This window comes from Poecilia mexicana, unplaced genomic scaffold (genome assembly GCF_051168715.1).
Source record: "Poecilia mexicana isolate PSO_F unplaced genomic scaffold, ASM5116871v1 scaffold_2, whole genome shotgun sequence".
Lineage (NCBI taxonomy): Eukaryota > Metazoa > Chordata > Actinopteri > Cyprinodontiformes > Poeciliidae > Poecilia > Poecilia mexicana.
In genome coordinates this window covers 4538540-4553567 of record NW_028263371.1, presented here as the reverse complement: position 1 = coordinate 4553567, position 15028 = coordinate 4538540, and the positions used below count along the sequence as shown (strand labels likewise).

The 15028-nt window shown below is 37.4% G+C and overlaps 1 protein-coding gene across 1 annotated transcript; it reads left to right on the top strand.

The window, feature by feature from the left end:
• The first annotated feature begins 5439 nt into the window (after positions 1-5439).
• LOC106919791 (uncharacterized) lies at positions 5440-14962 on the top strand. Its single transcript, XM_088003846.1, has 11 exons — positions 5440-5518; positions 7055-7201; positions 7283-7388; positions 7524-7605; positions 8994-9081; positions 9155-9294; positions 10439-10625; positions 10878-10977; positions 11059-11173; positions 11390-11393; positions 11523-14962. Exons 2-11 carry the CDS (start codon positions 7123-7125, stop codon positions 12566-12568), a joined length of 1947 nt encoding a protein of 648 aa, XP_087859972.1. The 5' UTR covers positions 5440-5518; positions 7055-7122; the 3' UTR covers positions 12569-14962.
• The last annotated feature ends 66 nt before the right edge of the window (positions 14963-15028 follow it).

Sequence of the window (15028 nt, the reverse complement as noted above, 5' to 3'; positions counted from 1 at the left end):
TTTTGTCTTGCTTTTGTTTTTACTTAGACTTGAATGGATTTAAAGAAAATATTTCCAGAGTGAAATCTTTTAACTATAACTCTCTTTTTAGTGGAGAAAAGGCTTATTTCTCCCTGGTTTTACTTTTAACCATTTGACTTTTCAAACAGTGATGCCTCAAATTCACCGTGACATGCTCAATACTAATTTTACCGGCTGAATATGATTATTTTGATGTTATCAATGAAACAAAAACATTTCCTGAAGACATTTTGACAGAGTCAGACACTTGTTTTGCTTGAAGACGAGCCCAATGGAGAGTTTTGACCAAAAACCATGAAACCTACAACAACAAAAATCATATTTTCTATTAAAAGCATAAAAGTGATGTGGAAAAAGTTCAATCTGCAGTCACAATAATATCCTAGGTATATTTTTCGGAGAGATTTCCAAAATGTATCTGATTAGTAACTGTGGCAGTAAAACAGTGAACGTGAACATGTGAAAATATAAAATAAAGTTAGCTCCAGGCGTGGTAGACGTAAATAATCAAATTGTTGTTGCAGATGTGCTTATTGCACCGCATCCTGCCCATTGTGTGTAATTTTTCACCACGAATTCAGAAAACATGCCGGGGAAAATGACAGCAAAAATGAGCAGCAAGTACGACGACAGCAAAAGGATTCTTAATAGAAATCAAAACCAGACGATGTTTAGAGATGAGAAGGAAAACCAGTGAGAGATGCCGCAGTTTTAGAAGAAATCAGAAAAAAAAACGAAAAAAAGAACATGCTTCCTCACATTCTGAGGTGACGTTTAGTTTTCACACATGCAAAAAGCCTTCAGAAAAGTATATAAATGGTTGGGTTCAGATCAATGACTGAAAAGCCACCTCCTGTGGTGACATTTCCTGGTAATGAAGCATAATTTGTCTTATCTGTTGGGAAGATTAGGTGTGAAAAACTTTTTTTTATGATTTTACTCTATCACTACATCAAAAACCAAACCCTGTAGATTTTCCGAAACAGATAAGCTAGTTAAACTTTTTGTTAATGTGTTAAAAGGATTTCCTGAATGACAACAGCCAAGCACACATCAGCAGATGATTCCTCAGTTTTACAGGGTTACTCTTGCAAAAGACGGATAATAGTGATAGGGTGATGTGAACAGAGCAGTCATAATGCCAAAAAAAAAAAGTATGTATTTGTAAGAAAACAACATACTGACTGTGAAAAACTAAGTAGGTTATGCAAAATCAAACCCAACGGGAAACCTAATACGAGGTGAAGGCAAGTCGTCAGGTTTTCACACATGAACTGGCTTTCAAAAGTATTCATACCCTTTTAAACTTTCCCATATTTTGCCACATTAAACCACCAGTATGAACATATTTAATCAGAATTTAATGTGAAAGCCCGACACAAAGTGGTGCACATTGTGAAGTAGCAAGAAAATGATGTATGATTCAAAATGAGGATTTTTACCACTGAAAAACAGAAAAGCATGTTGTGCAACATCATTCAGCCCTGTTGAATCAATACTTTGTGGAGCCACTTTTTGCCGCAAGGTTTGTCTCTACCAGCTCTCTGCATCTGCAGTCCAGTGGTGCAACTACAACACATTTTCCGAACACAATTGAAAAGGCAGCTGAATACTTCTGCACACCGCACTTTTCATGATTTGATTTGAATCATGCATAATTTTCTTTCTACTTCACAATTATATGCCATTATGTGTTACATTAAATGTCAATTAAATATATTTATGTTTGTGGTTGTAATGTGACAAAATATGGAAAAGTTCAAGGGGTGTGAATACTTTTGGTACCCACTGTATTTGGAGACAATTTTAAAGGAGAAATGCAATAAAAAAAAACTCATCTAAATTTCTCTAATCTATATTGACTAATACATGTTGAGGCCTGAATAAGGAACAAACTACATTTTTAATACTTTATTAAAAATCCAGCAAAACTCTGAGTTGGAAAAACCTTTATTTTTTTCAGAAACTGAGTTTCTATAAGCATGTAGCTGGTTTTCTTAATCAAACAGGATGATTTCATTTCAGCCTGAGTTCTGAAAGAGCCTAGTTTTAAAGGAGAAAAATAGAACTGCATTTAAAATGTCAAAAACAAACGATAAAAATACAAACAATTTGTGATATAAAACAAAAATAACTTCTGCTTGAAGGTCCAATCACGGGTTAGGAAAATTACCACAACGATGTAATGAAATGTCACCGTAACTAGTCACGTAAAACATGTCTAACTCAATACATGCATCTGCAACCGTCACTAAACCTTCACCTTGGTCCTGCATGCTTTTTTGGGATTTTTCTTGACAAGTCGTTTTCTTTGGAACTGCACATTAGCATATTGATGTTTTGAGATGAGTCACTGAGAATCATATCAATACAGTTTGTAGTTGTGAGCTGACAAAAGTAACAGAAAGATTTCTTTTCAGGCTAGCATTTCAATCAGTGGCAGAGCTAGAAAATCGTCCATGGGGCGGGGGTCTAAGTAGAGGCCCCCCTCTGCCCCCGTGTGGAAGACCTCATCGATTAAAGTATGTTAAAGTCCACCACATGCAAATCGACAAAGAATCCACAAAAACACTTAAAAACCGTTTATTGTACTACTGCTTCCACTAAGAAAACAGGCATTTTTAAAGTAGTTTTGTATTGTGTGGTAAAATATATAAAAAAAACATTTACTTTCTGTAGCTCTCTCTCCCGGTTCCAGCTAAACGGCCCACTCATATTGAACGCTTTCACTGGTGTGTTTTGCATTTCTGGGCAACCAAGTATCAGGTTTGCTCATGAGCTTTAACGTGTCATGAAATTCACCTTCTTTTCAGAGGTTTCAGTTTCAGCCTGGCTTTGTGAGAAATATTTTGAGTAGCTGTGAAAAGCAACATTTCAGCCAGAGCGTTAATGTAATTCTGCTTTTTAAGAATTTTTTGTTTTAATAAAATCTTCCTTCCTTTTGAGTACAAATGTAATTTTTTTATATCTGTACTTTGCATTCACTGCATGCTGAAATGGCATGCACATCTGCACACGCGGTTAGTATAACCACTGGTGGACAAAATATTCAACAACGTCAAGATTAAACTCAAGTTATAGCAGCCGAGAAAAAATACTTAAGTATTCAAAAGTACAAATTATATTTTCTAACATCAGTACATTGCTGTGTTGTTTACTGCATGTTTTTATGGAACACAGTAACTCTCTGAAACCACACTGTAAAAAAACAAAACAAAAACATCTCTAATTTATAGTAAAATACCAGCAGCTGTGGTTGCCAGAATTTTACCGTATTTGTACGAGAAAAAAAAAAAAAAAAAAAAAAAATATATATATATATATATATATATATATATATATATATATATATAGTAAAATTCTGGCACCCACCCTGTTGATATTTTTCCCATAAATTAGGGATGTCATCAGTGCACCTGATGTTACATTGACATGTAGGACCACTTTGCTACAAAAATAGAAGTCTACATCAGCTGTAAAAATGTAACCTTAAAGATGTGATGCAAAACAGGACTGCTATTTTAATAGTTGTTTTTTTTTTTAAACAGCGTCACCCAAAAAACAGCCCTTTTTTTCTCCCCACGCATTCACTATGGGGTAGAAGTTTACTGTTGAGTCCATTTCTAAGAACAAACTACACTGTTTTCAAGAACTAAAACCTGTAAAACACAATCAATGTTTTACAATCCTGCTGTTTTACGTGTCTGTGGAAAGTCATGGAAATTGCTAAAAGATGATGCACTTTCAGTCTCTTTCCTCAGTTTCAGCATTCATACAGAGCATTGTGTATGTGTGTGAAGGTGCAGGTGTGTGTGTTGACAGCAACAACTTTACATAGGAGAGGAAACAGTGACGCTGATAACTGAAAGTACATGGAAGCTTACAAAACAACGAATGCTCTGCACCGGCAAGGTACAAATCACAACGATTGGCCAACTAAATATGACAGTATAAAACATATGCAGGTTTATTGTTGTTTTGAGGACTTAATCGTATTTCCCAGCTGAAAACGTTTTGGTAATTTAGCGTGTTTTCACACCTGATAGTTTGGTACACTAGGTTCAATTGGGGACCAGAGTTGCATTTGTTACATTTTCAGCTGACGCAGTTCACTTTGACACAGCACTGTGTTAAACAAACTAAACTCTATTAAAAACCTGTGCCCCCCTTGCCTGTGGTTGACGGAAGGAAACGATACAAAAACCTCTGAAGACACTGAGCAACTTCCTTCTTCACAAAATATAAATAAAAATGGAGTGGTGTGAGATTTTAGAGGTTGTAGGATTTCACATTTTTATCTTCTGCAAAAAGATAAAAAGCCTCTCGCATTTGTGTTGGTTGCATTTACCCAGAATGCCCTGCGTTGTAGTCCACTTCCTTGTTAACTGCTTTTGGAGCAGTTAACAATCCGCTTGAATACATCAGACCTGAACTAGAGTTCGCTTTAACCAATCAGAGACCTGGGTTTTTAGGCGGACCAGAGTTCACTTTTCTGGCCCATGTTGGAGTTTGATTACGTGTTCACATCTTCCTAGCCAGGCCACTGCCTTCCTACAGTGCCCTGCTCAATTCGGCTGGATTTTACCTTCTCAAATGAACAGAACCTTCTAGGCTTACGAACCAGAGTCTGATGAAAGTGGACTAAAAAGGTTTTATACAAACCTTTTTGTATAAAAAGGTTTCAAACAAATTCACCCTAAAACTAAAGGTTTCGCATAGATTTTTGGGTCTTGCCCTCATGCAGATTCACCACAGATTTTAAACCAGATTTAATAGGCCAAAGAAGGTGTGCAAACTATAGTGCAGTTTTTTAAGCAGTGCACATAAAAATTGCATGTGATGAAATAAAAAAGAAATTGCTGCACAAAATGTGATCATGGACCTCCCTGTGGATACTTCTGAAATGATCACAGATTAGCAATGAATAGCATGAATTGAGTTTCGTCAAGCACTACCAATAAATATCATTTATTAATATTTGTGACCTGAAGTGGCTACTTTGGCCCTAGCATGAACACTGATCAAAATCCCAGCCAGAATCACACCATAGGCCTGTTGATGGCTACATGTAGTCTAACCAATTGTTAACTGGAATACATGGAGAAATTTGATCAATTCAAACATGTGCAACAAATTCTTGTTTTTACAAACTCTTTGATATTCATCTTAGTAAAAGGTACGGCTCCAAATTAATGACCTTCATCCCTGCTGTGAGTACATTTAAACTTCCAGGGACAGTGGGCATTTAAACAAAATTTGTTGACAGTAACTAAAAACAACTTGCTTACATGTTTGAAACATCATCACACTCAATTAGCTTTCACACTTACTTCTAAAAACTGTGTTATGACTCATCCCTCCAGTGTAGTCGATATATATTAATAACGTGGCTGTGGTTAAGGTGAGGAGTCAACGAACCAGTTATGAGAGTTGCTCCTTCTGTGTCAGTTGCATTGAATGCAGCACCTAAAGCGGATTTATGCACCTTCCTAAGCAGGTGAGACGCAAATTTCAATTTTTTGTATCGCCTGTTGATTGTTAAACTCTATAGTAAAAGGTTTTTGAGTGATCGACCGCGTTTGGAGGGGAAAAGGTAGGCAAGCAGATAGCTAAGATTTCTTACTGCTGACGGGAAAACAGTAAGAAACAGTTTGTGCTGTCTGACTGTTGAGCACATAGTGGAAATTAGAGGTGGGTGATACGGACTGAAGATTTTTAACGCGATATTTCTCTGTTCTATTGTGATAATAAGTGACAATAAAAACAATTTATTACTTCTTTTCACAGAAAGTAGCATTGTATCACTAAATTGCTCACAGTAACTGCTTTTCATCCTGTTTTCTAATGTATTGACAGGTAAGGACATCGTCTTTGAACAAACAGTGGAAAAAATGCTAAAACTAACAATCTGGACAGTTCTTCACACACTGAAATGTATCATAAAATAATAAATCAAAAATTTTTATGTAAAAAATTTATCACAATAAATGATCGACAATATTAATGAGAATATTTTGAAGATTTTTTTTCTTGACAGCTTGTGTTAATCTATTGAAGCTAAAAATGCTTCAATAGATTTTTATTTTTTTGGAAATGAAAATGAATTTTAAAAGTAATATTCTGACATAAATGCCTCAAATCATGTTTCCAAACATTTCAAACAGTTATAAATTGTCTCTACATACAGTTCAAGTCCTGCATGTTGACTTTTGAACACAAACATGTTTTTTTTAGTAATCACATGCTAAACCTGACCTGAAATACACACCGGATCTATTAACCCAAGCAGAACAGGAGCACAAAGAAATAAGCGACTGTTTGGCTTCAGTCAGGTGTAACAAGGTGAAAAATACTGAATGAAATTAAAATAATACTTAGTAGAAAACCTTGTTTTGGTAATGGCAGCCCCAAGTTGCCTCCTGTATGGAGAAACTGGTTGTGTTTATTGTGACGTACTCCTCGAAACCGTTCTCAGATCTTTTACATTCTGTCGGCTCCTTCGATGAACTTTACTTTTCATGGTTCATTGGAAAACAGTACATGCTACTCTTAGGTCTTTGCAAGAGGGCAACTAATATTTTTGACACCGTCAAAAATTTCATGAGGAGCACCTGCTGGTGGCTGATGAAAGGTGAAATGATTCCTCCAACTTTTATATTCTGGACTCCACAGTGCCAACAGGAAGATTAGAAAGTTTATAATACAACGAGGGGTGAAAGTAGGGGGTACGGTAGGGTGCTGCGTACCCCTAAAAGATTTAGCGGGGGGTACGCAGTACCTGCAAGAGAAGGGAGCGGCTGTCTGCTCTAAAAAATCAATGGGTTCACTGTGCAGCCATGAGTGCACACACTAATCAGCTGTGACTGATTAGTTTTTCAAGAACAATCTAAAACACGACTTAATCACTTAATAAATAACTTTTTTCCCATTTCTTATTGTTTCTGAACTGTTCGTGCTTTGCTAGAGCAGTGGCGTAATCCTGCCGCCAACATTTAATCCTGTTTTTCTAAATGTTCTCATGTCACATATTCAGGTCGTGCAGGCTTAGAAGCTGTACCAGAGATCTGCTAAAGGAAACACTGGCAGGAAACAGAGAAAAACATGGCCACTCCTTTTCTGTTCATCCTGCTCCATCTGCTTTCAACTTCCGCTGATGATTGCATGGGCCCTCCCCATAACAGTCAGTGCTTTCTTTCACTTGAACTGTGCTGAGTAAATTAAAAAGTTTATATTTTGCTTGATCTCATCTTCTTTGTCCTAGGTCTCACTTGCTACAATGATTACAGTCATAATATCAGCTGCACATGGAAAAGCTCACATCATAAGAATGATGCCTGCTCAATATATGCTGAACTGACCAGAAAAAAGTATTTATTTAAATATAGATATAAATATAGAGCCATATATGTTTTTATACCACATTCTAACTAATTATTAAAAACACAAGAAAACAAAAAAAAGCTCCATGATTCTCCCTCTTATCTTATTTTTTTTTTACTCAGATATGCTTCCTGTAAGCTGCAGCCTTTTGATGACACCAGACCAGACTTGAAGTGCTCATTGATTTTTAATGGAACCGAACTGGTGAGTATTAAAGTACTATTTATACTACAAAACATTTAACATCTCTGTACATTACCGTGCTGTTGAAAGTTGTTTTAATATCTAGAGAGCTAAAGACTTTTTAATTTGTCATGTGACAAACTGTGTTTTGTCCAACAATCACCTTATGTTAAAGGGCTCATGATAAACATTTTTAATTTTATTATTTTAAATATTCCCACATTTATTCTATAAATCTTTTATGAACTCAGAAGGTACAGTTAAGCTCAAAATTATTCATACTAGATCTGGATGTAAAACAATTTCCATTCAATCAAAAAGGTTTGTTTCTTTATTTACAGAAAAAGAGACAGAGTATCAATTTGGGGAAAAAAATGTAACAATTAAGACATTGTTGGCTTTATAGGAATTACACCCTTCTTGTAAATTTTCAGTTTCAATTCGATCCAGTGTTAGTAAATGTAAGGATTATGTTAAACCCAAATCTGCCAGGGGTATTAACAAATTTGTGATCGACTGTAATATATGGTAATTATCATAAATTGAGAAATAATCTTACTGGACATTTTCTTAGTCTTTGAGTACATACTCTATTCAAACATTTCTTTGTTAACACAGTTACAACTATTTTCTCCTAATTTCTTCAGTTCAGTTGAATGTAAAAATGCATACATTTCTCCATGAAGGAGCTAAATTACTAAGATAAAGAACTTAAGAAGCTTTGCACATTTATGAAAATATATATTTAAGAATCAACAATATTAACAGTTTAAGTGTAATCTAGCTATGAGTGCTACTTAGGAATTAAATAAAAATTATAGTAATCACACACATGTACTTGCTAATGATTAATCAACCCCAAACACAAAGGATATAAAGATTATGAAAACTAATTAATACTTAAAGAAAAGTTTCTAGAAATGGGAAAGAATATCGACAATCATTTATGGATAAATGATTCTGTGTTTTTTCTCTGTCTCTTTTAGCTTCTTACATGCTTGCATGCATGCACGCACATACATATTCACATGTATGGTTAAGAAAAGAGAGCGTTCCTTTAGGCTGAGGCTTAGAAAAGGATTTTAACTCAGTTTTTATGGAGTTTTATGGAGTTTTTATGGAGTCCAGAACAATAATCTATTAGCTTATGTGTGTGTATGACTGTTTCTATCTCCTCCTGCCAACTGAGAGGGCTAACCTGTTTAAGATCCATTGACGTGGATGGATGAAAACATTGCATGTTATTTCTCTTATTTATGAGAAAGTGTGATAATCGATTAAAACAGATAAAATCAATAAAAAGTTGAGCTGACATTTTAAGATTGAGAACAAAAAAGTGGTACAAATGTAGCCTAAGGGCTTCTCTTGTGTTTGTTTTTCTTTTCTTAAAATTACCAATTTTCTTTCAGTTCAGAAGCTTTACCAACTTGTCCATGAATTTGAGCTGCTTCCCTTCAAAACAAAGTGAAATAATTTTTTACCAGCCAGCATGTCACAGTAAGTAGGAACCATCAACTTTACCATCTTGTCGCATTACCTGGTGAGCATTTTACATTTTATGATCTTGCAGTAAAGGTGAATCCTCCTCCAAAGCCTGAAGTCAACTTTACCATGGTTTCCTGGTTCTCCCAAGTTCCAAAGCCTATAAACATTAAATATTACCTATACAATACAGAGCTACAGTGGAAACGAAAGGGACACGGATGGAGCGTGAGTAGAAAATAATAAAGGATTTATCCATGATGTGTGGTAAACAACCTTTTAAAAAATCCTGCCGTGAGCAACTTTCATAAAAAGAAATGTACATAAAATACCGTATTTTTTAGACTATAAGCCGCTACTTTTTTGCTTTGAACCATGAGGCTTGTAGCACGGTGTGGATTTTTCTTCAACCACCAGGGGGCTCTTTAGCAGGAAGTGAATCATTGGAAGTCAAAATTGGAAATCAAAGAATAAAGCGCTAATTTTCATTTAGAAAATTAGCTGCTGGCATGTGCTAGCCTGCTGCCAGCACATGCTAGCAGCAGGCAAGATGGAGAAATTTCTTCAAACTCATACCCCCTCATCATGGAAACCACACAAAGAAGTTCATATGATGCTGTTTTTAAGTTGAGGGCTAAAGATCTGGTAGAACAGGAGGGAAATAGAGCCGCTGCACGTAAGCTCGGCATGAACAAATCCATTGTTCGGCATTGGAGACGGAGGGCTGCGTCCTTAATAAATCCAGCAGGTTTATTAAGAACGCAGCCCTCTGCTGCGGCCTTGTTAAAACTGAGAGCGGCTTACAGCCCAGTGCGGGATATATAAGTATGTTTCCAGTTTTTTAAAGAAAAAAAAAACCTTTTAGATGCTGCTTATAGTCCGGAAAATACGGTACATATTTTCTTAAACTTTCCGTGTAATGTGAGACAGATAATGTATGAAAAAATGGAGCTCCTCTGCCTATTGCCACTGCAGCTGTGTCAATACAAAAACAAATGCAGAAACAAATTACCATAGGAGCAAAACGGGTTATCCACCATTCTTGGTGCTAATGAGACTTAGCATCCACGGCAGGCTCCACCATGTGAGTGGAGCCTGCCGTGGAGCCGCGTAGCAGAGAGCAAGAGGGAGGAGCAACGCGTTCACGAGCAAATTTGACACTCCCAAGTCCCTCCTCCTGACTGATTGGTTGTTTCTGACTAAGAGCAGTGTATTTCTGCATATGGCAGTAGGACCACAGGAAAGAAGCAGATCATCTGTCTCAATCTACACTGTCAGGACATAGTGAAAGTCTTAAACATGTGAAAAACATTTTTATAATCTACTGCATCTTTGACTGATGTTAAACGTCTATTAATATCTGTCCCTATAGGAACTACAAACCAAAACGAGTGTATGTAAATGGGAATGTACGGCGCAGCTGGATGAAGACTTGCTTCTAGAAGGCAAGACATATGACGCCCGCGTTCGTGTGTTGGCCAATTATGACTTTGGCTTGGCTGGGGCGAGTTGGAGTGATTGGAGCCCCACTGTGTCTTGGGTGCCCAGACCAAGATCAGGTAAAAAAATAAAATAAAATAAAAATTAGGCCACCTTAAATGAAGCCAGCGGGATTAGTTGGGCAAATTCATTTGGTGTCAAGGCTGTCCAAATACAGCTCCCCTTTGTTTGTCCTGTCACCATGGAGATATGTTTTCTGAGATTGTGTTGTGTATCAGAGAAATCTAACAATAAATCCTAAACATAAAACTCAAAAAGATGTCGCAGAAGAACTCAAACCATCAGGACTTGTTCTTCTTTGTGTGTTTCAGGAGAGGATGTGGTTGATCTGAACTGGGTTATTTTGAGCCTAGCAGTGTTTGGTTTGTTGCTGTTGCCCGGCGTGTTCATCGCAACGCGCAAGAATGCCTGGTAAGTAACAAAAATAAATAAATAAATTCAAATATATTAGACAAATTATCACAGACCCGTATAGCTTTATTGTGTGCTTAGTTCCAGGATCTACATACTGAAGAAGATTACAGGTCCACCTCTGCCTGATCCTACAAAGTCAACACAATTCCAGGCAATGTTTTGGTTTTCTTTTCTTTTTCTGCTTCGCTTTTTAGCAACAAACATGTGATAGGCTAAATTTAATGCTAACAATCACATAAACAAAAAGACTAACTGGAAATGTGCAAAATCACATTTGAAAATAATATGATTTCTTAATTTCTCATATATGAATGTTACACATTTTAAAAACATTTTAATACAATAATGTGAGAAACACAATGGAAGACCAAAAAGACTTAAGGTGATCTATTATATTATGTTATTATAGAATAGTTGTATGAGCTATACAAAGCATGTTCATTACCTCTTTTCAGAATGAGCCTCTTGTTACTTTAAATCCAACTAAACTGCTGCAGGCCATGCCCCCAACTCAACGTTTAGCTGAATCATGCTAACTTAAGGATTTTTCTTGGTTTTAGGTCAAAAGCCTGACTGGTTTTTAAAATTTCTTCCGTCTTCTCTTGCTTCCCCACTCTCATATTTCTTTCCACAGACCTGGTTGGATCCGTACGTCACCAGTGATTTATATCAGTCCTTCTTAAAATCAGCAGGTATCGTCTGTGTTGAAGAAACGTCCGCCGTGGACGACGTCACACCCTGCATGCCGGACATAAAAATGATGCCAGAGTTCAACGAATACGAGTCCAGTTGTTCCAGCTTCTCCAACCACAGTTACTCTGGGTTTTGTAGTCCTCCTGTGTTCCCTCTCACTGCTGGGAGTCCGATGCCCCATGCTGTCGAAGCCTCCTACAAGAACGTTCCTGGTCCCGAAGCTGAGAAAAATAAAAACCGGGAAAGTGATGTTGCGAGAAGAGAAGCGGAAATGGTTATGGCACTTCTGATGGGTGGAATTAACAATGAGGCGGTGGTGATTTCTGACTACAAAAGTGTTCAGAAACTCGAGACCGAACTCCACAGTTTCCATAGTGTGGACTCAAGCATGACCAGTTATGAAGAAGTCAGTCAGGAAAGCATGGAGGCAGATAGCATCGATATGGTTGAGGGGACCCTATGGGTCCAAGAAAACCAGGAAATAAATAATGAAGGGAACGAGACAAAATCAGATATTCAGAAGTTGTTTGAAGGCAGTGAGAGCATCTTGGGCAAAATCACCGTTGTTTCAGATTACAAACAAATTCCGACGATCCGGGCCAAGAATACAGAGTTCCTCCGGCTCCACAGCGCAGATTCGGGCATGGACAGTTATGAGGAAGTCAGTCAGGAGAGCATGGAGGAAGACAGTATTCATATGATGGAAGGACATGATGATGGGTCACTGAGCAAGGAGCGGAAGGAGAGTGAAATTCAGAAATTGTTTGGAGGCATTTTCTGTCAAAATCCTCCTCAGGGTTTTTCAGATTACAAACAAGTCCCAACATTCCAGGCTGAAAGCCTTGAGCTTCCCTGGGCTTCCTGCCTGGATTCAGGCGTTAACAAAGTAAACTAGGAGAGTCTGGAGGACATCTTATCATCATGGAGGAGGATGATAAGACCGCCGAAGGTACTCGCTTTTATTTCCTCCTTTTCCCTCCCCCTGCTTTGGCAAACTCCTTGATATTTTTGTCACAACAGCCCTTGTATATATCTCAATCAAAGCTGGGTTCTGTTTTGCCACCACTGCAAATGAAACAGATTATGTCAGGTAGCGTTGCGCACCAGTCCCATGACAAAGATTACATACCAGTAAGGCAGGGACAGAGCAAAGAATGGGAGGCTTAAGTATCTGTCCCATGCAAGGCAAACAACAAGCCATAATGCCCAGCAAAATATGGCAATATAAAACATACGCAGTTAGTCACTGGTATTATTATTGTTGTGAGGATTTTATCCATTTTCCCAGTGTGGAAACTGTGGAAGTTGTGATACTTCTTGGTGTTTTTGATAGTCCAGTAGACTCGGTTTGATTGGGGGCCAAAGTTACATTTGTTGCATTTTCAGCAGGTATGGTTCACTTTGATGCAGGACTGTGTCAAACGAACTAAGCCATTTGAAAAACCTCTTGCCCCTCCCCATCACCTATGGTGGCGCTGCACCATGGACCACTGAAGGAAACTACACATAAACCTCTGAAGAAGACGTAAGCACAACTTCCAAAACGTACAGACAAATGGAAGGTGCCAGATTTCAGCGGCTGTAGGATTTCTCTTTTGTCCTTGGCAAAAGATCATGAGCCACTTCTGCCACTAGCGCTGGACTCACAGGTTTGTTTTTGTTGTATTTACCCAGAATGCTCTGCACCATAGTCTGCTTCCTGCTTTTGGAGTGGTCTCCAGTCCACTTGACGTTCAGATATGCATTCAAGCCCCAACAGAGTTCCAGAGTTCACGGATCAGAGTTCGCTTTTTTTAGTCCGCATTACAGTTAGCCTGCACATTCACACCTCTCCAAACAAACCAGACTTTCCAGGCTAACGAGCCAGAGTTTGTAATCTGCATTCATTCAGATTACATGAATGAATGCATGTAATCTGACTTTTTTTTCCTTTACCCCTGCTCTTTCTCATTAAAAGTAAAAAAAAACAAAAAAAAAAACAAAACAACAACAAAAAAACAGTAAGCAGTGGCAGTTTTTGCATGTATGCCACCCTGGGCAGCATGTTTGCAAGAGTTAGGCCTCTTGCTAACAGCAAACAGAATGCCACAGGTTGACTTGTACTCCGCCTATTGTGGGCTGACTGCCATACTGCCTGAAAATTAATCAAAGCCCAGGATATCCTCTCAGACGTGGGCTGTGCTGAACGATGTTCAGCTCAGCCAGGCAACCCGCCTCCTCTTGCGTCACCGGCAAACAGGATGCAGATCAACACAGGGGGCTGAACAGCACACCACAAATCATATGTCAAGTATTGACTGACTACTTGTGCAGAAGATTGAGTAATCACATGTGCAAAAGGCTATGCAATTTACTTAGGAAGTTCTAAATTGTAAACATTGTTCTTAAGTTTTTCATTGTTCTAATACTTCCCTGAGCAACCGCTAATGTTTACCCTTGTCAAAAACTGCCACTGAATATAAGTGAGCCTTGTGAGAGCTTATAATGCATTTATTATACAAAAATGTACTGTCAATACTATATCCAGTGTTATAAAAAGTTGTTTATCTTTATTTCTAAGAAAATAATGGGTCGATTGTATGCTAGATCCTAAATCCAGACCATTTTTATTGATAATTTCCTCAAATGTTGCTTAAGAGTTGTTTTTTAAAAGATTTGGCTGCTCTAGTAACATGAGTGGCACAAATGCATACATCCCAAATTTAAAGCTAGTTGATGATAAAGGAATATAAAGTATTTGAAGCTGCAGACTTAAATGTAAGAAATCCCTGTCTGTCTTCTGTTTTAAGACATGTACAGTAGCATTTAATTTGATGTTTTTTCTCAGAACAAAACAAGGACTTGTGAAGTTTAGATCTGTGGGGCTAAGGTGAACTTTGAACTTCAAAGCAGCTTGGATGGGTGATGCGTGTTGATTTGTGATGGAGGGTGGATGGTCTTAGAAAAGTAAATTGCCAAAAGTGTTAAGTAGCAATAAATGCTCTACTATTAAATCATAATGCATGACCTACAGTACAGTCAGGTGTTTTACAAATTATTTTCTTTTACTTCATTATCAATAATGCAGGGATTAATGTTTTTGTAGTTTGTCTTTAAATAAGATTTTATTTTTTGTTTATACTGCCATAAATCTCTCAAGTTTCTGGGATTTTTACAATATATTGAATGTATTTTATTCTTTTTATTGGTGTTCTTTGTATTGCCTATCCTATCAAGTAAAAACATAAACAAATGTAATGCACTGTAAGAAGTTTAATCACAATAAAATAAGTTTTGCATCTTCTCTAGATATACCGCTGTGTGTTTGGCTTTGGGGTTGACATGAACTGCAGAAGCAACCTTCACCATGCCTTGA